The 25,591-nt window shown below is 37.2% G+C and overlaps 2 protein-coding genes across 2 annotated transcripts; both read left to right on the top strand.

The window, feature by feature from the left end:
* Positions 1-310: 310 nt before the first annotated feature.
* On the top strand, positions 311-4,217 carry LOC306856809 (retinoschisin-like). Its single transcript, XM_079396289.1, has 6 exons — positions 311-534; positions 727-752; positions 830-950; positions 2,433-2,574; positions 3,231-3,426; positions 3,545-4,217. Exons 1-6 carry the CDS (start codon positions 480-482, stop codon positions 3,695-3,697), a joined length of 693 nt encoding a protein of 230 aa, XP_079252415.1. The 5' UTR covers positions 311-479; the 3' UTR covers positions 3,698-4,217.
* A 2,249-nt stretch (positions 4,218-6,466) lies between these two features.
* Positions 6,467-19,138, top strand: LOC306856760 (serine/threonine-protein phosphatase with EF-hands 1-like; the record flags this gene model as incomplete). Its single annotated transcript, XM_079396198.1, has 16 exons — positions 6,467-6,521; positions 9,588-9,715; positions 9,883-9,943; positions 12,845-13,014; positions 13,705-13,819; positions 14,242-14,288; positions 14,459-14,625; positions 14,847-14,883; positions 15,678-15,827; positions 16,111-16,482; positions 17,101-17,286; positions 17,373-17,515; positions 17,639-17,745; positions 17,834-17,997; positions 18,766-18,850; positions 18,939-19,138. The coding sequence occupies 16 exons, from the start codon at positions 6,467-6,469 to the stop codon at positions 19,136-19,138; spliced, it is 2,187 nt and encodes a 728-aa protein (XP_079252324.1).
* Positions 19,139-25,591: the final 6,453 nt, after the last annotated feature.

Genomic DNA, 25,591 nt, shown 5'->3' with positions numbered 1-25,591 from the left:
AACACCTGCCAACATATAAAAACCCATGAGATCGTTAATAAAATAAAACAACGAAGACCTGTACATAACAAAAGGATAATTTATCATGAGCCACAAACTACAGAAGAAAAATGTCACTGAAAAGAAAGAAATGGATAAATAAACTTGTCTTTTCATCAAATGACATATTGTATGTAGTGATTTGCATCAACAGATTTCTGGGGAAGTTGAATTGAGTTAATTGCATGCACTGAACCATTAACTGGGTCACAGAAGGTGACCATCCGGCTTTATAATCTGGGATCATTTGGAAATTTCTCTCTTTTTTAACAGACAAGGGTCGGACTGGGATGTGAACAATTTCAAACTAGCTTTCAGCAGCAAAGGGAGGAGCTTTGAGATAAAGGGCATTAGATAAGGCCATTAGTGCTCTGTGGATTACAGTAATCCAGCCCCTTTAATATCAGTGCGGTGGTCCACCACTCGAAAAATAACCCACCATGGAGTATAGACTGCAGAACATGTTACTGTTAGCCATCCTACTGGTGTCTGAAGGTATGTGTCATTTTCACTAAAGTAGCAGAAATTTTACATTTTGGTCAAATTTTGATTTAATCAGGTTTTATTCTTGATTAAAGGCAAAAGAAAAAAAAAATAGATAAAGATGACAGTGACTGTTAAATGCTAATAAAACATCTCACCTGTATTACAATTTCTTGATCTTTTACTCTTCCCCATTTTGTCCAGGTTTTTTTGGGCTGCAAGCGCAAGAGGTAATTAAATGCATTTCATACTGATATCAGAGGCAATTAAAAGTGAAATATTGATGGCGATGTTCATATGTGCTTAGGATGGCGAGGGCAACGACACATGGGCTGGGAAAACCTGCAAGTGTGACTGTGATTCCTCTAGCAAGTTGCTTTCCAAAGGTTCTTCATCAAGTAGGGGACAGGAGATGGACTGCATGCCAGGTACGAAAGAGAAAGGGACTTTAAGAAATATGAATTCAATGAATCACATGCTGTTTTTTTCTAAACTGTAATAACCACTACTCGTAACCTGAATGTGAGGATTTGTTGGCTTTGTCCTGGTTTAGATGAACTCCACTCTACCACGATGAAGTATTTTGGTTCAAAATGTGTCAAACAAATATATAATGAATCAGTTTCCTACTAGATAATGCTGTTTTTACTGGCTTAATTGTGAATCAAATACCACTCAAATCCTTTACCTCGTTTTGTCAGGAGAGTGAAATTTGTGAATGGGGCTTTGCGCTAACTTTGACTCTTTGGAAACTGAGATGGATGGATTAGTTAGCACTAGCTGGTGCCCTTTGGAAACAGAAGGCAGGACATGTGCGAATGAACTGGCTCCCGGACAAGCCCTCGCCTGCAGTGGCGCAGAAAGTCATTAATCATTTGGTTGCAGCTTCACCTGGGCCATGTGCGCCATCACCGCATCCCATTGGCACACCACCACAGGGCAGACATGCTCCATTAACACAGAGCAGCTTGCCTTCTCAGTCCTCAGAGACTGATGTGTTAGAATCAAATGAAAGAGAGGAAAGTTGAGGAAAAGAATAAAGATGGAGCAAGAATCAGAGTTTTATGTTGAGAGTTCCTGAGATTACCAAGACTAGAATAGGACCTGCCAATCAAACCGTTGACCATTAAATGTTCACCCAAAATTGAATATTCTGTCATCATTTATGTCATTCCAAACCTACATGTGTTACTGTGCAAGTATGTTAACCAAACAGTTGCAGTTCCCATTGTATTTTTTGACCACAATGGAAGTTAATGGGAACCAAAACTGTTTGGTTATCAATATTCTTCAAAAGATTGTCAGAATTTATGGAATCTTATTTTTTGGGGTGGATTTTCCCTTTGATTTTGCTGATTTGTTTTTTTTTAAAGAGAATTCATGATTTTGATTCAGAATGCATTCATTTTCATTTAATTTGATCAAAACTGGAAGTTGGCATGTCAAAAAGAACATCCTAAATCCTGGAAAAGAGGGACTGTTATGTAAAAACACTGATGTAGGACTGGAGCTTAAGTGGGGAACGTGACCATCTGTCAACCTAAAGTCTTATGGATGGATGTTGATCTTTCACTATGGGGAACTAAAGCTTTTGGGATTGGGAAGTCACGAGCAGAAGAGTGGAAGCATGGAATTACAGAGCTGCCAGATTAATGCTTTGTTCATTTCTCTTTAACACAACACGACAAAGAAATCTCTTTGACTGCATGACTAATGTTTCATTAAGCTCCCTGTCAGAAATCCTGCAGGCTTCTGTTGAATGGGCCTGTCTGTAGATTTGTGTTATTTGGAACTGCCTGTAGAGTCAGAAAGCCTGGTTTGAGCCAAACTGACAGAGAGCCATATTTATAGTTTTACTTCAAATTATATGCAGAGCTAAATATTAACCACATTCTCAATTTACTGTCCAGAGTGTCCCTACCATAAGCCCCTGGGTTTTGAGGCAGGATCTGTGACTTCAGATCAGATCAGCTGCTCTAATGAAGACCAGTACACAGGTTGGTTCTCCTCATGGGTTCCAAGCAAAGCAAGGCTCAACAGCCAAGGATTTGGGTGAGTTCTCTGAAATATTGCTTATTATGGAGGGTGTTGGAATAGAAGTCTGGAGTTTCAGTTAAAAGTCAATTAGCTTTTTTTTTTTTTTTTGATAGAGCCATTGGCTATATATTTTTTTTACTTTATATAAGGCTAATGTGCATTAGCAAGATTTTTAAGTATGAATTTATTTAGTACTGACAGATTTTATGGCAGATTCCACACATCGCAAACACTTTCATAATTACATATAAATAAAGAATAATTTACACTACAGTTTAAACTTTTGAGATCATTATGATTTTTTTAAAATACATTACCGTAATACTTTTATTCAGCAAGGACATTAAATATTGTAATTATTTCTGAATTATCATTTGTCAATGAAGACTGGAGTAATGGCTGCTGAATATTCAGCTTTGCCATGATAAATTACATTTTAAAATGTATTAAAATAGAAAACAGTTCTTTTAAATTGCAATATTTTACAGTTTTACTATTTTACTGTATTTTTTTGATCAAATGAATGCAGCCATTGAGAGCATAAGAGACTTCTTTCAACCCCAAACTTTTAGTGTATTATTGAAACAATCTTGATGAATAGTTTGGGTTTTTCAATCTTATGCAATCTGTGATTTTCTTTTGCATTTATAGATTATTTTCTCCTCTCCTAGGTGTGCCTGGCTGTCTAAGTTCCAGGATACTAACCAGTGGCTTCAGATTGACCTGAAGGAGGTCAAAGTGGTTTCTGGTATCCTGACCCAGGGCCGCTGTGATACTGACGAGTGGATTACCAAGTACACTGTGCAGTACCGCACCAATGAGAAGATCAACTGGATCTACTACAAGGATCAAACTGGAAACAACAGGGTAAGACGACAAACAGCCCATCCTGGAATAATAAGGAGTGAAGAAGAAAATTGCTATTCCTTTTAAAAGTATTACATAAATATTATTTTATTTGTTTTAATCATTGTGTTTTCCTCAGGTGTTCTATGGAAACTCTGACCGCTCTTCCACAGTCCAGAACCTGCTGCGTCCACCTATCATAGCACGTTATATCCGTATCCTCCCTCTCGGCTGGCACACTCGTATCGCCATCCGTATGGAGCTGCTACTTTGCATGAATAAATGCACCTGATCTGGAACATGTCAACAAAGCCATACCCAACTACTTCCTGTTCCACCTCTTTTCTTGTGTCACAATATGCCAAAGTGAATATCACTGCCCAATCACTGCACTTGATTCATTTATTTTTATTCTCTGGTATTTTTCAAGGAAGAAATGATCATTAGCATGTGTTACAGTTACATTTATTTGTGTTCATGTTACATATTAAGACCTGTTTCACTTCAGTTTTATTCATTATATGAAGTTTGTTGTTTTGGCAAATCAGACATGAAGGTTTTGCTTATCTGGAGAGAGGTGGGAGATATCCTGGAGTGTTGTATTATTGTGTGTTCTAATGTGGTTTGTGATGGTGATGTAGTGTGTTTTATTCCCACGGTTTTGACCAAATCCCTTTTTGTTTTTACTATGAGCCTGCATTGTTTAATTGTGTTTGTGCACTTACCTGAGAAACAATGCCTTTAAATAAAGGAAGTCTCTCTCTGTACCTTGTATACTTTGGTTGTATAATCTATTCACTCTCAAGTTGGACAAAAATAATAAAATATAATAAATATTAATATATTAAAAATAAAATGTAGTAAGGGGATGTGGTAAAGGCCCTTAGTGTATCAATACATGTACAGGATGATCCAATGTATTATTAGAAGAAATAATATTTATTTGCTAATACTAAATTTAAATAGCTTTTAATTATTTAAAGGCATATAGCTTTTATATTATTTGCTTGTATATAAGATTGTTTACAGTAATTCTAATCAAAAGATGTCATTGAAATGTAATAATTATTTCACGCCTCAGGGTTTTTTGCCCTATTTCATAAGGGGTAATCTTACCCAAGGTTTCTCACTTCACTCAAAAAAAATAATTAAATAAAAAATCCCCCAATGTCTAAATTAATTAGGCCTACTTTGCCCATGAATTATCTGTAAACAAACACAAAAACGTGATATTCTGTAAATTCCCAGAAAACTGTAAGCTAACTAGTGCTAGTTTTTGAGTCAAGTGCGTGCGCGTGAGCTTCAAGTCAAATTAAGGAGGCATGCACCTGCTTGTTAGTCATTAGGGGATTGATTAGGCATACCTTAAATTGCAGTTTCACTTGAGCGACTGTTGTTTACACACTCCTCTGATCATCATGAAAGCTCCTGGCCCTAAAAGCAAGCGGTGCATATCAAGAACCAGAGGACACGCTGCGTTCATGTACAGCACAGTCCGACAACAGGTGTGTTTTATAGATCCGGTAATTCAAGAAGAACAAAAGTTGAAAATGTGTCTAAAATTATTGTATATGAAAACAACTGGCGTTCATGCACAGGTCAACAGGTCAGTGCCAGTGGGACGCGCTTATGAGTCCAGGGGCGTAAGCAGATATTTGCTGCAGAGAGTGTGGTCCGAGGCCGCGCGTCTCTCGTGTCTCAGCCGCCACAGAGTCATCACGCGGAGGGAGATCCGGGAGGCCTGGGATCAGATGAGACTCCGCGGAAATTCAGCTGCACCGGCGGGCGCTTGAGTCTTTTTAACAGACGCTTTTAATGTATCAATTTTAATCTGTAAATACTTACCTGTTGAAATAAAAGCCTTTTGTTAAAACAGTGAGTTTATGTAAATTTTATTATATAAGTGTATTTATTTTTATATACATGTATGGAGGAAACCTAAATACTCTTAGTAACTATGTAGACAAGCATATTTTAATAAATTATGAAATGACAATAAAATGGGCTGTTCTTCAAAGATGAAACGATTCAAATCGACTCAATGTCGCCACCTACTGATGTAAAAGCACAAAGGGTTAATAAGCGAGTCGGTGAATGATTCTTTACTGAACGGACCCAAAAGATTCGATTCACTGGAATGACTCAAAAGCTCCTCACACGAATCAGTGAGACGTGCTCTCAAATCTCCACGGGGTTTCATGTAGGCTAGCGTTATCTGACACCTGTGGTGTATGGTGTACTGCTGTTGCATCCCTCCACATTTGGGAATGAATTTTTGATTTTTCATCATTTACTTATCCAATCCTAATTTCTCAACGTAGGTGTATGTCATGTCGTACTGAATGATGGACAACGCAAAGGTAACTTATGCATCAATTTCCAATACACAGTTTCGTTTGTGTTCCGCGTCTAATTATGCGATTGTTTATTCCGCGTGTTTGTTAATTTATTTTAAGTCTGTCAATAATCTTTTTAGTACCTCTCAAAGAGTTTTGTGTCGCTTAAAAATAATATGCCTAAGCATCTCCCCAGAAGTTGGGGCAACATATTTATTATAACACATTATTATTGTTTTTGTAACGCTGTGAAGATGACAATCAACAGTCTACATCTCTCTCTCCCTGTGTCCCCTCTCAGAGGTTGATCACTGTTAAAAGGGCCTTTTGAAAGGCTCTTTAGGGCACAGATTAAAGTCCAGCATGATTTGCAGTAAGTATCTTTTGTTGCTTTATTCTACAGAGACACGCTACTGTGATGCTGGATTAATTCCAAGCAGTATTGCTTTTTTCTAATGCCATTTCACTTTATTATGAATATCAAAACAGCACTGAAATATTAGATCTGATAGCCATGAGGATGCATCTCCCCAGATTTGTATTCAGATATATTTTTATATTACCCTCAATCCTATTATCTTAATATGTGGTTGCAGTCTTGGTACTGATGAATTTTAAGCTGTTTAATTCTGTGTTATTTTTTGCACAGGCATTTCTGGATACTAAACTAAGAAGAGAAACTTAAGAATTTTGGATATTCATGACTAGAAGCAAGAAGTACCATCATGGGGTGCGGCACATCCATTGCCGTTGAGAACCAAGCACGACCCTCAGAAACTGGTAAATATTAGGTTCTTTATCCCTAATGCTTTAATATGATTTGCAATATTGTTTAACCTCTTTTTCCTCTCCCCTTTGCAACAACCCTGGTTTCAAGAAGTTTGCATTAGTTATTTATTGAAAAATATGGCAATGCTTGCGTTGCATTTAGCCCCAGCCCTGTCTTTTTTTTCCCACCCCCAAGGTATTACTGAAATTATTCAATTTAATTTAATCACCTCTCACACAGATGGCTTCATCAAGCAGCCCAGCCCAGCTCTGAGTAAGGCACTTTCTTCAGCATCTGTCATCACTGTCTGTGTCTCATTCGTGGCTATAGAGAAGTACTAGTTGGCATGAAAGCACCAATGTAGATTTGTTTACATACTTTTGAAACTACCATATTTTTTTAGGTAAACCTATGAGTGTTATTTTTCTCTGTGCATTTAGAATAAATAAAATGGATGAGCAATTCTCCCATCCTTCTCGTACACCGCTTATAATTTAATAATTAAAAAAGCAAAGCCTTGTCTCTTAATGTCTGTGTTGTATTTTTTCTCCTCAACTGCTCCTAGCACTTCTTTAATTAGCACCTGTGATATTGACCTCCTGAGACGAGGTATTTTTAGCACAGTCTTTGCAATCAAATGTTCTGGAAAAGATGCAATTGTTCCTGTACCAAGAGCTGTATGTGCATTAAAGTACAAACCCGATTCCAAAAAAGTTGGGACACTGTACAAATTACGAATAAAAAAGGAATGCAATAATTTACAAATCTCATAAACTTATATTTTATTCACAATAGAATATAGATAACATATCAAATGTTGAAAGTGAGACATTTTGAAATGTCATGCCAAATATTGGCTCATCTTGAATTTCATGAGAGCTACACATTCCAAAAAAGTTGGGACAGGTAGCAATAAGAGGCCGGAAAAGTTAAATGTACATATAAGGAACAGCTGAACGACCAATTTGCAACTTATTAGGTCAATTGGCAACATGATTGGGTATAAAAAGAGCTTCTCAGAGTGGCAGTGTCTCTCAGAAGTCAAGATGGCAAGAGGATCACCAATTCCCCCGATGCTGTGGCGAAAAATAGTGGAGCGATATCAGAAAGGAGTTTCTCAGAGAAAAATTGCAAAGAGTTTGAAGTTATCATCATCTACAGTGCATAATATCATCCAAAGATTCAGAGAATCTGGAACAATCTCTGTGCGTAAGGGTCAAGGCCGGAAAACCATACTGGATGACCGTGATCTTCGGGCCCTTAGACGGCACTGCATCACATATGGGAATGCTACTGTAATGGAAATCACAACATGGGCTCAGGAATACTTCCAGAAAACATTGTCGGTGAACACAATCCACCGTGCCATTTGCCGTTGCCGGCTAAAACTATAGGTCAAAATAGAAGCCATATCTAAACATGATCCAGAAGCGCAGGCGTTTTCTCTGGGCCAAGGCTTATTTAAAATGGACTGTGGCAAAATGGAAAACTGTTCTGTGGTCAGACGAATCAAAATTTGAAGTTCTTTTTGGAAATTTGGGACGCCATGTCATCCGGACTAAAGAGGACAAGGACAACCCAAGTTGTTATCAGTGCTCAGTTCAGAAGCCTGCATCTCTGATGGTATGGGGTTGCATGAGTGCGTGTGGCATGGGTAGCTTACACATCTGGAAAGGCACCATCAATGCTGAAAGGTATATCCAAGTTCTAGAACAACATATGCTCCCATCCAGACGTTGTCTCTTTCAGGGAAGACCTTGCATTTTCCAACATGACAATGCCAGACCACATACTGCATCAATTACAACATCATGGCTGCGTAGAAGGAGGATCCGGGAACTGAAATGGCCAGCCTGCAGTCCAGATCTTTCACCCATAGAAAACATTTGGCGCATCATAAAGAGGAAGATGCGACAAAGAAGACCTAAGACAGTTGAGCAACTAGAAGCCTGTATTAGACAAGAATGGGACAACATTCCTATTCCTAAACTTGAGCAACTTGTCTCCTCAGTCCCCAGACGTTTGCAGACTGTTATAAAAAGAAGAGGGGATGCCACACAGTGGTAAACATGGCCTTGTCCCAACTTTTTTGAGATGTGTTGATGCCATGAAATTTAAAAAACTTATTTTTCTCTTAAAATGCTACATTTTCTCAGTTTAAACATTTGATATGTCATCTATGTTTTATTCTGAATAAAATATTGAAATTTGAAACTTCCACATCATTGCATTCTGTTTTTATTCACAATTTGTACAGTGTCCCAACTTTTTTGGAATCGGGTTTTTATGATGTTAACGTGAATCTGATGAGACAAATGAGAATCAACTATAGCAACAGAACATCTTTGAAGGGTTGTTGTGGTACTGTCTGAAAATGCAGTTTTTAATCTTTCAGGTTTAATTTCTCTATATATGCACATATATTTCCCAGAAATTCTACATTTGCCATTTTGGCATTGTCTTTTAACTCATTTGTTCTCAGAAATAATTCGTTAAACAAGTACAGTTTAACAAAGAGTAGCAACCTCCTTTATACCAAAACGCTCTCCCATGCCCTCATGGGATAGCAAAGTGTCCAATGGTTGCAGACTCTCAGAGGATGGAGTAGGTCATGCTGGGTCTTTACTTAGTAGGTGCTTCTTTTGGATAAGTATATAAATTGCATCAGCTAAAAAAGTAAGTGTGTAGTATGGATGAAATATGGGTGTACTACAGTCACTATGTTGTCATTGTCATTGCGTCACTTCACTACCATTCACAAATTCGCTCCCGTGGCCTTATGGGATATAGTTTTGCATTGTATGCATTGAAGTAATAAGTCATCTGGGTGTGTGTAGAGACATACTACTCTCTTCACACACTGTTTTTTCCGTTTACTGTGTAATGGGAAAGTACGTTATGCGATTTCGGCTGCACACATATTACTGCTTTTTGCACACAAAGTAGTGAAGCATTCATATTTGGTGTTTTGAAAACCCTCATTGCCTGCATTTCTCATACCAAATAGTTTTTGTCTCAAAACTGTTGTCTGTTTACACCAGCCACTTGCGTTCTTTGTGTGTTCTTAATATATTTAGCCTTGAAAGCTGCCATACTGATCCAGCGTTGGTACAGACGCTATGTTGCTCGCTTGGAGATGAGAAGACACTATACGTGGAACATATTTCAGTCCATTGAATATGCAGGGGAACAGGACCAGCTACAGGTATTAAAGACACTTGCTTATTATGGCAAGTCCATACATAGAAAGAAAAAAGAAAAATATATATATATATATATCTTACCCTATGCTTAATAAACTTGAAATAATATTAAAACTCAGATTTTCAACATTCATTTTAATGCAAGTATACATCTTTTTAATTTTTATAGCTCTCCAGTTTCTTCAGTTTCATGTTGGACAACTTCACACAGATGAATGAGAATGGACCAGGTAATAATAGTGTCCGATTAAAAGATGCAAAAGCTTCTTTAAGGAAAGTGTGTTATTGAATTGCACCAAATACCATTTCAAACACTCTCATTTGTCACTGGTCAGACAAACAGATTAAACACACTATTGGTTAAGCCATGGTGGTTTGTCAGGCTATAGTAGTTTGATACAGCAAAATTACATTTTCTTTAGTGATTGTTTTTTCATTATCATCTGAATTTGGCTATCCCTAAGCACACCTTTGGAAAGCCCCTAGCTCATGTGATTTTTTTGCATCAAACGATCTCCCTCTGGAGTGTTGCACACCTATCCTTTTAGTGATTCCAAAAAAATGCTATATGGAGACAGTTGCTTAGCAACCTTGGGAGATCCCATTTTGAGTGGTGGTAATGCGGATGTAGCCAGAAATGCAGCCACCAGCCTCCACAGGCAGCTGTCCAAAGTGCAGAATTACAGAAGACAATTATTCCCATCTTTAGTAAAGCAGAACAGCGGAAACTCAAATGAGATCACCAAGAAAACAGTAGAAAAATCTAGAGAGAGACTGTGCATGGAATGTTTCTGAAGAACCATAATAGTAGTGAAAACAACATATTCAGTTGTTTTACCCAATAGTGAATGTTCCTTTCACTAGTTTATATTCTTCACATGGGGTTCTTTGCTCCAGCCTGTGATGGCACTAAATTGGCTTTCCTCTGGGAAAACTGTGTTTAATCAGTTCCTATTGATTGGGCTGCAAGTGCACATGACTGGTCTTGTCAGTTAATCATGATCTAGGGATTGGATGGTTTTCAGCTTCTTGTTTCTGTGGCTTCAGAATATTTGCCTGATGACAAGTATGTAATTACAGTATGGTAAAGTGTGTCTTCATATTTATTATTGAAAGCCAGGTCTGCAGTCACAACTATAGTGGAGCTTAATTGGGTGCCATGGGTTCTAAGCACTAAGGCTTATATGTTGCTATTATATTATTATTTTTTTGTTGTTGTTGTTCTCTTGTGCTTACCAAGGCTACATTTATGTGATCATACATGCAGTAAAAAGTAATATTATAAAAAATTATTAGAATTAAAATAATTATTAATATCTTAATTACATTAATATATGTGTATATAGTATATATGTGACCCTGGACCACAAAATCAGTCATAAGTAGCACAGGTATATTTGTAGCAATAGGCAACAATACATTATATGGGTCAACATTATACATTTTTCTTTTATGCCAAAAATCATTAGGATATTAAGTAAAGATATGTAGATATTTTGTAAATTTCCTACCGTAAATATATCAAAACTTAATTTTTGATTAGTAATATGTATTACTAAGCACTGCATTTGGACAACTTTAAAGGCAATTTTCTCAATATTTAGATTTTTTTGCACCTTCAGATTCCAGATTTTCAAATAGATGTATCTCAGTCAAATATTGTCATATCCTAACAAACCATACATCAATAGAAAGCTGATTTATAATCTCAATTAAAACAAAATTGACCCTTATGACTGGTTTTGTTGTCCAGGGTTATATATGAATATTATATTATATGTTAAAGCATAAATTGTTCCTATGGTGGCATAGTTGAATTTTCAGCAGTCAATATTGAAAACAGTTGTGCTTCATGTTTTTATGGAAAGCATTATGCTTTTTTTTGGATTCTTTGTTAAATATAAAGATGAAAAACAAAGCATTTATTTAAAATATAAATCTTTTGTGACATTATAAATGTCATTATTGTCACCTTTGTTCAATTTAATGCATCCTTGATAAATAAAAGTATCAGTTTCTAAAAAAAACTAAAAAAACTTACTGACCAACCTTCTGAACATAAGCACGTCTGCAGATTTTTACTCAAAATCACAGAAAAGGCTTGAATATTGCCTGATTTTCAGCTTTATCCAATTTCTTCTCATTTATGAGCCCACAAAACTAATTTGCAAACTCTCTCAAATTTGCCATAGCATCACCGACTACAAAATGTAAATATCATTTTACCAGACAGTAGAGCTCTTCATGTGAAACCAAATGGAGCTTAATAATGTTTGTTTATCACTAGCAATCTAAAGAAGCATGGAATAATGTTCAGTAGATATTGGCTAAATCAAGGCAAGAAAAATATATTTTGCATTTGCTCTCTCCTCAATACAAACATCTGTTCCTGAAATTCAAGTCTCTCTGCATAAATTTACAGAAAACACTGCAAATTTAAATTTTTAAGAATGACACAATGGGTCAGCACTCCTCAAATCCCTGTGCATGGCCAGACGCTATGCAAATTGAAGTATGCTACACTGTGTGCTGGGTATTTTGATGACCAATCAAAATAGGCCTTTCATAATAGACTCCAGGTTGAGAATTAATCATTTATTTAATAACTGAAAAGTGAGAAAGATATGCCTGTCCACATGTATTCATTTTCCCGTGTGCTCATTTTGTCACATGCCCAGCGCTGCCTAACAATAACACAAACCTTTTGATGTTCCAGTGTTTTGTGATTCACATTTACATTTTTTTGAATCAGGCTGCTGTTTTTGCAGATTATAATAAATAGTTATCACATGACATGATGGTGGAGAAAAAAGGATAAAATTTTTATGACTTTATATGGTACAGCGTAAAGCTTTGGGTCATAAAACTGCTGACCATTTATTTAAATTTTCATGATTTTTAAATGAATTTCATCTTTTCTTCATTTTAAAAGGTTGGTTGGACTTGGATGATTCTATCATAAAGGCTGTAATTTCAGAGATGATGCATTTTCCATACTATGTCCTATCACCCATGCACCACAAAATTGGTTACACTGATTCACACCAAGATAATTAGGTTGCATGTCACACTTGCTTTCCATGATTCTTCCTTCATTCTTCACGACAGCAGCCATGTTCTCTTTCCCCCAGACTTGATCTCTCACTTCCTGGACTCTGTGGTTGACCCGTTAACTGAGGAGGTCAGGCAGTTGAAGTACGAGGAGATTGTCGTGCCGGAATCGTACAGCGGTCCTCGTCTCTCCTTCCCGCTGAGCGTGACTGATACCAATGCCCTACTCAGTGCCTTTAAAGAGGAGCAGGTACAACACTATAAAACTTTCACTAATAGTCTGAACAATTATGAGCCTTCTGGCAAAAACCAAGATCATCCTGTACATTATTTATCTCTGTCTAGCCGTCTTCAAATTGTGCTACACTACCGTTCAAAGGTTTGGGGTTGGTCAGATTTTTCAAATGTGCTGCATTTATACAGTAAATATAGTAATATTGCACATTTTATTACAATTTAAAATTATTAATAACTGTTTTCGATTTTCATACATTTAAAAATGTGATTTATTCCTGCATGGAAAAGGGTGAATTTTAAGCAGTCATTACTCCAGTCTTCAGTGATCATTCATAGATGCTTTTTTTATTATCAATGTTGAATATAATTGTTCTTCTAAGGAATCTGTAATTAATTTTTAAACTTTTTGTTACATTATAAATGTCTTTACTATCACGTTTGATAAATATAATGCACCCTTGTTGAACAAAAATATTATATTCTTTCAAAATAAATAAATGACCCAAACTTTTGAACAGTAGTGTGTATTTATAACCTTAATAGGTTTTCAAATATTTTTTGATAAAGTTTTAGTTAAGCTTATGGTTTGATACCGTTTATCTCTTTTCTACAATTCTAGCCATTCTTTTATTCTATTGCTATTTATTTTAGAAACAGCAAACATAAAAATGCAGTTACCTATAAATGCGTGACTCATTTTCAGACTCTTCACGGCAAATATGTGCTGCAGCTACTATATGAAACGAAGATGTTCTTGAAACAGATGCCAAACGTCATATACCTGTCGACGTCTTATGCCAAAGAGATAACTATATGTGGTGAGACGCTATATATTTTATGAAATAATAATCCACCTCAGATTCGTTGCAAGTTGCAACATTGCATTTGAGATATGTTAAATATTTTTGATAGCTTGTATGGAAAACTAGTGATGTGGCATGAATGAATGAGTGCTTATTTATTTTGCACTTCATAAAGCACTTCAATGTACCTCAATGGGCTCCTCACAGCCAACCTGCACCATTTCATACTCAACAGCGCTCCTGATTCAATTAGGACAGAAAAGCGTGCATGAATAACTGAATTCCCATCTTCAAATACTCTAAAAGCGATCGCGTCGTTATACCATTTAAAAAGTGTTTATATTTTGCATATTTTCATCATAGATTCCAACATTTGATTTTTTTTATTCCCTGGAATGATAAACAGCTTTTATATGCCACCTTTCTCTTTCACACAGGCGATCTGCATGGTAGACTGGATGACTTACTGCTTATATTTTACAAGGTAAATGCAGATTGATTGTTTAGATGTAGAATATTATTTCGAGTAATTACATTTTAGCATATTGGTGCAGGGGTAATGTACCTAAGCAAATCCAGAGAATGGGTTCATTAAAGCCACTTGGGCATTACTTGTGACCTATTACACTCAAGATGTATTGCCTTATTACCCAGAACGGTCTGCCCTCTGCGGAGAACCCCTACATATTCAATGGAGACTTTGTGGATCGAGGAAAGAAATCTACAGAGATTATCATCATTCTGTTTGCCTTCCTTCTTCTGTACCCCGACCACATGCATCTGAACAGAGGCAACCATGAGGACCACATCATGAACCTCAGGTAACATGCTAGATCACCCATTCAGACTAATAATGAAGGCATGACTTTTAATAAAGCAATTAAAAAAAAATATTCCATGCTCTGTCCGTTCTAGTAGTCAAAAAAGGTTTTCTAGGCATGGTATACCACAAGTAGGATGCCTTCAAAAAGCTTCTTTTTTTTTCAAACTGAATTAAAAGTATGATTTATTATTAGTGTGTAAGCTTTTGATGTCCTTACAGATACGGATTCACAAAAGAAGTCATGCAGAAGTATAAGGTATATTTTTATGTGCTTTTTTGGATTATAGAGTGTTTACAATTTCGTCACAATTTTCGTAAAAACATTTGAAAATGTCATTAAAACTGCTGAGAAAAACTCTCTAAATGACTTGAAATAAATAATCTGCTTGTTTAAAGAGGGTTAATAAAGGTTTAAAGGAACACTCCACTCTCATTGTACAACTCATTTTAGAGTATAGCTCCTAGCCATTTCGGGCTAGAAAATCGCAACTTTTCATTTTCCGTCGGTCTTAGTACACAATGTAACTACAGAAGAGTCGAGTTTTAAATAGGAAAAATATCGAAACTCTTTGGTCATTTTTGAGCGAGATGCTAATTTAATGGTCTAATCCAGGGGTGCCCAAACTCTGTCCTGGAGGGCCGGTGTCCTGCAGAGTTTAGATCCAACCCCAATTAGACACACCTGAACCAGCTAATCAAGCTCTTACTAGGCATACTAGAAACTTCCTGGCAGCTTGTTGAGGCAAGTTGGAGCTAGACTCTGCAGGACACCGGCCCTCCAGGACCAAGTTTGGGCACCCCTGGTCTAATCCGATTCACTGATCTATGCTAAACTGCGCTAAAAGTGTTACCGCCAGACATGGAGATCGGCTGAATGGAATCAAAAGCGAGAAAACTCAACTGTTTAACTCTAGGGGAGTTGTAAAATGAGCCTATTTTCAAAAAAGTGGAGTGTTCCTTTAAATAGGTTTACTGTCAAATATTAGACGTCATCGCCACCTACTGGACATGTAAAGAAATGCACATTAACTTCTACTGTTTTCTTAATAGACACATGGCAGGGAAATCCTGCAGCTTCTTCAGGATGTGTTCAGCCTGCTTCCTCTTGCAACTGTCATCGATAACAAAGTGCTTATTGTTCACGGTGGCATATCGGATAAAACTGATCTGGACTTTCTGAGCACTGTTGAAAGGCATAAAGTAGGTGTTTTTTTTTATTTACTTTTGATTTATATTCTTTCTTTTCACATAATAAAATGATTTCAATTTTAAATCCATAATTCACATGCATTTATTTATTTGGCTTTCTGAGCACAGCTGTGAGGCATGAAGTAGGTCTTTTATTTATAGGAGAAGCCTGTTGTAGAAGCCTATTAATAGATGACAAAATAATTTCAGTTTAAATCAACAGTTCATGTTTGTTTAGGTAAGTAGCCATGGACTAACCAGGATAATGTAAAAAGGATTATCCCTCACATTGCAGGTCAAGTCTGCTCTCAGGTTGCCCAAACGCAGCATTGATCATCTCAACGTCCGCTCCTGCAGTCGCACCAGCAGCAGACACAGCAGAAGATCCCGACTGGACAGCCCTTGCTCTTCAGGCCGCACCAGTCGCGCTTCCCAGAGGCGGAAGAAGCACTTCACTAAGCAGGGGAGCTGCACTTCATCTTCGTCATCTTCATCCTCCTCATCGTCCATGTGCTCCCCCCGGGTCTCGTCATGGAACACTCCACGTCGACCTCCGTCTTCCCCTAGTCTGCCGAGCCCCACCGATGTGCTCCAAGTTCCCTTCCTGGACTCCTTTGTCTCCCTAGAGCCCCCCGAGCTACCCAGAGAAGAACTGGAATGGCAGCAAGTGAGTTGGAACTGTTCCCAGAATGTGTGTTTTGTCGGTGAGAGTCTTGGAACTGGATGTGGAACCGTTCTGCCTTGGAACTTTATTTAGCTTTAACCTCCAGTTCACAATATGACTCACTTTTGAGAATTTTGCAACAATCTACTGAACTTTCTCAAAAAGGTGTTTATGAATTATAAAAGAGTATGGCACTATGGGTTTTATTTATTTAAAAAAAATGTCTATTTAGCTTTCATTTACTTCACTTTCATTTTATTTCAGCTTTATTCCAATTAACAAAAATGATCTTTAATCGTTTTAGTTAGCAATAACCAACACTGAGGTAAATATCTGATGACAGACACTAACTATTCCTGTAAAACTGTGGCTCTCAATATAAATTACATTTCTGGCCTGAAGCATTTTGCTGTCTTTATACCCATTTCAGCCTTTGACTTACTTTTAGTTAATGATTTTTTTTAATACAATAAATAATAGCACTGATCTCTATTTTGAAATCATTTAGTAGTTCCTAAACATTTAAAAATAGACGAATGACTGTAACAATGATGGAAAAGTAGTAGAAGATGCTTGTCAATTATGTGTTATTTCACATTGTCGTTATTTTGTCTGATACAGGTTGTTGATATCCTGTGGAGTGACCCTAAAAATCAAAACGGTTGCAGTCCCAACTCGTTTCGCGGTGGAGGCTGTTACTTTGGGCCAGACGTGACGCAGGCGCTGCTACAGAAACACGGCCTCTGTCTGCTCATCAGATCACATGAATGCAAACAGGAGGGCTATGAGCTCTGCCACAACGGACAGGTGAACACAGGAATTTTGATCCATGCAAAGAATGATTTTGTATATCTTTAGCACCAGCATTATTTCAGACATTTTTCCCTTTTAAGGTTATCACTATTTTCTCTGCATCTAACTACTACGAAGAGGGCAGTAACCGCGGGGCGTACATCAAACTGGGGCCTGAATTGGTCCCACGCTTCTTCCAGTATCAAGTTAGTCGAAGCACCAGAAAACTCACACTCCATCAAAGGTACACTTGTTACGTCTTCAATAACAAATAGGTGTTAAGTATGTGGAACTGTGTGACTGGTTACATATATATGTGGAAGTTCTCATGCATCCATATTAATTTGTTTGTTTGTGTGTGTTTCAGGGTTCGTGTAGCAGAAGGTTCAGCCCTCAGGGCTCTGAAAGAGAAGCTTTATGCTCACCGCTCTGAGCTAATGGCTGCCTTTCAACAGTATGATATAGACAACACAGGTTATATTATATTATGTTGTATTATATTATGCACTTGCAGGTAATTGGAAGGTTAAACTAGAATGGTTCTTCTCTCCATTTCTTGCAGGTCGCATCTCCACTGGCGATTGGACACAGGTGGTGGAGTCTGTGCTGCGATTGGATCTGCCATGGAGAACCCTGCGCCCTCGCCTGGCCCGTCTTAGTGCAGATGGCAATGTAGAGTATGAATCCTGCTTTGAGGACATCAGCCCTGGAGAGCCCATTCCTCCGGTCACTATCTTAATCTATGTTTATGTTATGTAAGGATGGGCAGTATTACCAAAATCTTGTATCATAAATTTATTTTGTATTATATTAATGTTATTTATATCACTTTATATTAATTTCAACAGGGAATTTGGAAAATGGTTTATATGTTAATAGTCGTGTGGTATTTGGATAATCAAGTGTATTATTTATGAGGTAATGAACCATTGTTAAACAGCGGATTTGAAAAAATCGATTGCCAAATTTTAACCACATATGTGACCCTGGACCACAAAACTAGTCTTAAGTCGCACGGGTATATGTGTAGTAATAGCCAAAAATACATAGTATGGGTCAAAATGATCCATTTTTGTCAAAAAGCATTAGGAAATTATGTAAAGATCATGTTCCATGAAGATATTTTGTAAACATCTTACTGTAACTATATCACAACTTAATTTTTGATTAGTAATATGCATTGCTAAGAACATAATTTGGACAACTTTAAAGGCGATTTTCTCAATATTTTGATTTTTTTGTACCCTCAGATTCCAGATTTTCAAATAGATGTATCTCGGCCAAATTTTGTCCAATCCTAACAAACCATACATCAATGGAAAGCTTATTTATTCAGATGGTGTATTCAATTGACCCTTATGACTGGTTCTGTGGTCCAGGGTCACATATATGTATGTTATACTGCCCAGCTTTAACAGACATCTAACAAACTTTTATTTTGAAAATATAATACCTTACAGTTCAATCTCACTTTTTGACATGAACTTGTTTTAGGTAACACCAAACTTGGCTGAAACTCTTTATAGATATAGAACTGACCTAGAGATAATATTTAACATCATCGATAAGGATCACTCAGGTTAGTGTCGATGCGTTCCTGATTGTTCAATGAGACTAATGCTGGTTCTTGTATGGTGATCATAACCCACCTCTTTACCTTCACATAGGTCAGATCTCCATTGAGGAGTTTCGTCAGACTTGGAAGCTCTTCAGTTCCCATTTGGGGGTGGCTGTGAATGACCAGACGATAGACGACATGGCTCGAAGCATAGATTTTAACAAAGATGGCAGCATTGATTTTAATGAGTTCCTGGAGGCTTTCAGGGTGGTGCATAAACTAGATGTCAAAGAGCAGCAGCAGGGTTAATTGTGGATTACAGACAAGGCAGATTTACAAATCATTTTTGGCACTTCATCTTTATATATTTTTTTTTAACATCTTATGGACACAAAAGTTACTCATTTTTATTTTCCAGGATTCACATTTTTTCATAAAGGTAAGAGTTTTTAATCTTCTGGCCCTTTGTGATATAAATGAATGAGAAAATTAATTAATGAGAAAAATTTAAATATACTGAAAAATGCACGGTTTAAATACAGTCACCGCTATTGTGTAGCACTGTAATTCACAAGTGGAGTATAATTGTTCAGCAGTACAACCCTATAATTGTGACTTCACTTTGAGTCATGAGTAATTTTTGTTGTAGATATTTCTCTGATATTAACTGCTCTGTTTTCATCTTGTATGTGGTTTGCAATGTACCATCTTTTATTATCAAACCTAAAACGTCAATTTATGCCCTCACCAGACATGATGTGTTTCAGAAAGTCAAGGGGTAGAAATTAATTAAGATGAATTTCAAAGGGCGGTCAGTTTTCTCTCAATATATAAATGCCATAAATATAATCTCATTTATTATCCTTACACATTTAGTGTTTAGTATACAGTGTTTAGTTTGGCAGACAAAATCAGTGTTATCATTTACAAATAAAATATTAATAGTATAATAATAACACTAAAATAGTGGTGGCAGTTGAGGAGATGCCCTTCACAATGTAAAGCGCTTTGAGTGTCTATAAAAGCGCTATATAATTGTAACAAATTATTATTATTATAACTGGTATGCGTTCACACAAGAAAAAAAATATTGGGTTTTATGCAGTGGTTTTACTGAAGTCCTCTAAAGCTGACTTGCTATTGCTCCCTTTAACAAGAAAAAAACCACTCTGTCTGTTTGTGTTTTGATCCTGTTTTGCAGATGAGTGTTCAGCATGTTTTAAACTCCTGTTATTCTGTTTTGTGTCTCCTCCCCTTTTCTCCCATGTCTCATCTTTTTATCCTATCCCTTCAAGACTTCTCTCTCTAGTGTTCAGTTTGTCTGAGTGATCTTCATCTACAGTCTGACACTCTTAGGTTTTCGACAGCCTCTTTTTTACGGTGGAATTTGCTCAATCATGCTAGGTTGGAGAGGTGCACTGCTGTGTGTATTTTTGTCTCAGCTATGGACACAAACTCCAGGTACAGTATCATGATAATTAATATTATCACATTAAGCCAGGTAAATCATTGAAGCACTTTTTTTCAGACTCTTAGTCTGCCCTTGATTAACAATTTTAGTCGTTGTGATTTAGTTTGATCTGTGTGCAAGCACATGATGATTTCTTTCATTTAGGCATTGCTGATAAAGGCTGCAGTGGCTTTGGACACTTAGAAAATGGCCGTATGTTTTTCCGTTATGGAGGATTGTATGTTACCTTCACCTGTAATCTAGGATTCCGGATCCACGGTTACCGTACTAGCAGCTGTGTATCTGGACAATGGGCCAGAGACCCACCGCTGTGTGTGGGTTAGTAAATATTCACATAGTTTGTAAATATACACACATTTATTCTGTACTGTGAAATTTGGCCATGAAGTAGATGAATCTCTTTTGAGAGCGAAAAAGTTTGTTTAAAATAAACAGCAGTAGTTAAAATGATGTTTTATAGGTTCTCTAATATAATGCTGATACTTACAGCTAAGTTGTTTTGTACCCCAGCATCAGGATGCACCAGCCCTGGTGATCTCCTGCATGGCAGTACTGTGGTTTCTAAAGACAGATCTCTGGCCACCTTCAGCTGTGACACTGGATTCAGTTTGTTTGGATCTGCGTTTCTCTTCTGCAAGGGGAAAAGCTGGAACGGCACTAAGCCTGTCTGCAAAGGTATGTCATCTGAATTAAGCACAAATGTTTGATTTATTAACATGTACCATTTTTTGCCTTATTGGTTTTACATCACTGCTACAATGACTTCCAAAATTCATCATCTGTTTGCTTTGGCTCCTTCATGTTCCTCTTTACGGATTGTTTCTCGGTTCTTACAGTGGCTGATATCATGAGTGTTCTTCATCTGAATCAAGACTCTTTACATGCTCCAGTCTCGGCACAGGGCCATGATGTTCCTACAAGCCTAAAAGTTCACTTACATAGCCATTTAAACACCGCTCCCAAGGGTGATTTTTTTAAAACAGTGTTGCTTGGGGTCCCTCACGACCTTACAGACCTCAAGCAGGAAAATATTTGGAAACCAGTAGAGAAAAAACCCTCAAAGATTCTATTTGACAAAACACGAGACAGTGGAAAGGCTGGGCCAATCAACAACCTTGAAAACTTCAAGGATCCAATCAGGAATTCTGATCTTCAGAAATCTGTGACGGTGGCGTCTGCAAATGTCAACACGATCTCATTAGCCAGTTCTTTTCTCGAATCATCATTTTTGAGGACCACACCAACTAGCTTCGTCACTCCAGCAACGGACACTCAACAAGTCAAGATCATGGATCAAACAGCACCATACAGAAGAAAGAAAAAAGGCTATCAGTCCACGATTGGTACAGACAAACTATTTCAAAGAGCCTCAGTCACTTTAGCTGCTAAGACTTTACCAGAATACAGTAAAAATAATTCACACTGGATATCAATTACACCTGCACCAAACATCAGCACATTAGGCACAGATGACCATCTACAGTCAGAGACTTCCATCAAAGTAGACACCACTGAGAGTTTTGCACCTTCAACTGCAAGTTATCCTGGTTTTATGGTGTCTAAACATGAGTCTGTTTCATTTGCACTTGATCTGCGGTCTACTGCTCCATCTACCTCCAGAGGACTCTTTGAACAAAGACCAGACCTTACTGAGGCATCATCTAGCTTGGAGGTCTTGACGACGGCCACCCAGCTAGTGTCTGACCTGCATCTGAAGGCTACAACAGACTTCCACAACTCAACTGACATTACTGCTGATCAAGCAAATGAAAAAGACAATCGGAGTGACCCCAAACAAACACTTGATCCTTCAGCGTGGAAAGATCTTCCAAGATTTTCAAGGATACGTTGGCCAGTGTGTCCCTACCCTCCGTTTCCTTCTCACGGAACGTTCTACTTTCGGTCGATAAAGAATCCTGACCCACTTCAGTACAAGCATTATATTCAGTATGCATGTTACCCTGGATACACATTGACCAATGGTGACGTCTACAGCTATTGTCAACACAATGGACAATGGAGTGGCCAAACACCTCTCTGCTTAGGTGAGATATATGACACATATTGGATCTAAATATGTAGAGCGATTTTTCCAGGAAATAATCACAATCACAAGATTCTTGTTTGAAACTGCAGCATGTTATATAGCGCACACAACATAATTTTCACATTTTTACATTTAAATTTATTAATTTATCTATGAAGGCACATTTCCTCCACATAAGAAAAAAAAACATGCTTTGGTAAATATTTTTATGACACAGTCAAAACTGTTAAATAAAAAAATATATATTTTTAAAAATGAAATTTACTTAAATCATAACTGTTATAATTTAGGCAAATCTAAATAATTATGACTTTATCTTATAAATTTTACTTTTTGTCATTGTTTCGACTTATATTATGATTTATCTTTTTTATTTATTTTACTTTTTGTTGTATTTATGACTGTTATGTCATAATTTGACTTTTTATGTGAAAATTATGATTTATAAAAGCATGTTTTTTTCTTTTTTTCCTATGTGGCAGAAATGGGCTTTCAGATAATTAGCAAAGAATCAAACCAGGAATATGTCATAATCAGTTTATCCTAAGGAGACAGAAGAGAGAATCCTTTATTTATTTTAGAAAGGGTTTATTAACAAGTTTGAATCAAATGCTCAGCGATTAAAGTTGCTGGGAAGATGAATTTTTCATAATCTTGTTTAGGTGTTTTTATTGTATCGGCATTTTAGTATACTGACTCTTTCTTGTCACCTCCCTCCAATCTTATATGTCTGGAGTAATATCCTGCTCATCACTTCTCTAAGCAGGTGACAGGCAGAACTTTTCACAGATGGCCTCAGAATGGCTTTAAACATAATCAGACACATCTGGGAATATGTGTTTATACAGACGGATAGTACTGTTTTGAACTCAGGTGTTCTGCTAAACACATTATCTTATTTCAGAAATGCATGTAAAAATATTTCAACTAATCAAATTCATTTGACCACTGTGCTTTAGTTGGCTATTTAAAAGTACATTTAAAAATCACTTAACTGTCAAAATTGTTTCCTGTCTACACAAGGTAAATTCATTAACCTGGAGAATCTGTAAGTCACAGCGGATATGGGATTTCACTCTCAGCAGGGAGCAAATCCTGTCCTGTTCTCTAAACCTAAACCATACCATGTAAATTAAATTATATTATTTGAAAGGGACCACTTAGTCTGTTACGTTCCGTTTCACAAGCAATTAAAAACATACTTTCTTTGTGATTATCACTAGTTGGATCTTAAATTCCTTATAATATGTTTCTTTCAACTGCAGAGTTAACTCCTTGCTCCTTAAATAATGGAGGATGTTCGCAGATCTGTCATGTCAATAAACAGAATCGTGCCCAGTGTCTTTGTAAACCAGGATTTCTTCTTCTGGAGGATCAGCGCACCTGTCGAGGTGAGATAGGAACCATATGCACATGTAATCTTGTTATCTACTGACTGATATCATAACCACAGGGATACGACCATGGAATAGCATTCTTTAGACATACAGACTCCAGTGATTATAGGTTTTCCACTTTAGGAATGGTGGCATCCGTCATGATGTGATCCTGACACTAGGTTAACAGCTTGTTTATGCATCCTTGTGTCATAGATTTATGGTTTGGTTGCAAACCAGCTGTGGTGTGTCGATTCAGCCCCGAATGTCTGCAAGACTTAACATTACCCTCTGGTGTCACTCCAGGGCTTTCTTGACCTATATCAGCAAATGGCTATTACAGCTGTACAACTTCCCTTTTGATGAGTACTGTTTGTATACTGTATGTGAATGTGTATGTTTACTTGGTCATGCATCTGCATATATTGAATATATACGCGTGTGTGTGTGTGTGTGTGTGTGTGTGTGGGATATCACTCTTCTACTCTTCATCAATATGTTCGCTTCATGCATTCATGCTTGTAAGAATGCGTGCAGGTCCTTTCATGTGTCTGTCTGTGGTATTTATAGATTTGGATGAATGTGTGGAGGAGTTGCACCTGTGCCAGCAGGTCTGTCAAAATACCTTGGGCTCGTACAGGTGCAGTTGCAGTCCAGGGTTTCAGCTCTCTTCAAATGGGACATCCTGCTCTGGTGAGTGAATCAGTGTTTGGTGTGTGCTGATGCACTGCCAATGACAAAAATAATTCTTAAAGGGATAATTCAATCAAAATGAAAATTCCATAGCATGTTGTTCAAAACCCCTAAGACCTTTGTTAATCCTCGTAACACAAATGAAAAATATTTTTGATGAAATCAGAGAGCTTTCATACCCTGCATAGACAGCAATGCAACTACCACGTACAAGGCCCAGAAAGGCAGTGAGGACATCATTAAAGTAGTCCATGTAACATTTTGTGTGCAAAAAACCCCCCAAAATAATGACTTGATTGATTCCTTTGCTCACAAAAAGTATTGAAATTACGGTTTAACCTCTCATGTCACATGGACAATTTTAACAAACATGGTCACATGGACTATTTTGTCTTGGACATATCAGTTGCTGTCTGTGCAGGGTCAGAAAGCTCTCTGATTTCATCAAAAATATTTTTCATTTGTGTTACGAAGATGAACGAAGGTCTTACGAGTTTGGAACGAAATAAGGGTGAATTCTGATTAAAAATTCAACCCCATGGTCTTGATGTAGTTAATGTTAATATTTCTGCAGATGTGGATGAGTGTGAGCGTGTTGGCAGTGTTCTCTGTGTATTTGGCTGCATTAATACGCCAGGCAGTTTCCAGTGCTTGTGTCCTGTAGGGTACCAGCTGGACAGCACCAATAGGCATTGCGAAGGTCAGTCATCTACATATCTTAATTTAATTTGTCCTGACAATGACATACCTTTAGATTAAAGCAGGTACTGTGTCACAATAGGGTCAAAAAGGGATATTTGCAAGGATTTTTATTACACCTGCTTACTATATGTATACTAATATCAGAAAACAACTTTTTCTTATACCACAAAATTTGTTTTTGCCTCACCATTTTCTACAGTTTTTTTTTTATCTTGTTAGAAACTTGATTTCTATGCTAATGAACATTGAGTGTATTTTTTATTCTAAAAGATGTAATTGTGGTTTGGTTTTAGACATTAATGAATGTGAAGAGACAGCTGTCCTCCAGCAGAAGCAGTTGCACAGGTGTGAGTGGAAGTGTGTAAATCTGCCAGGTACTTACAGATGCGTCTGTCCTCGTGGATACAGACTGCACCCTAATGGACACCAGTGTGAAGGTCAGCACACAAACATACAAATCTTACAAGCATGCA

This window comes from Barbus barbus (genome assembly GCF_936440315.1).
Source record: "Barbus barbus genome assembly, chromosome: 37".
Classification (NCBI taxonomy): Eukaryota; Metazoa; Chordata; class Actinopteri; order Cypriniformes; family Cyprinidae; genus Barbus; species Barbus barbus.
The sequence above is the reverse complement of the archived record's forward strand: the minus strand, read 5'-3'. Positions and strand labels throughout refer to the sequence as shown.

Coding starts and splice junctions, on each gene's coding strand:
- LOC306856809 (XM_079396289.1), top strand. CDS start 480: ATGGAGTATAGACTGCAGAACATGTTACTGTTAGCCATCCTACTGGTG. Junction 753..829: donor TTGGGCTGCAAGCGCAAGAG/GTAATTAAATGC, acceptor ATATGTGCTTAG/GATGGCGAGGGCAACGACAC. Junction 951..2,432: donor GGAGATGGACTGCATGCCAG/GTACGAAAGAGA, acceptor TTTACTGTCCAG/AGTGTCCCTACCATAAGCCC.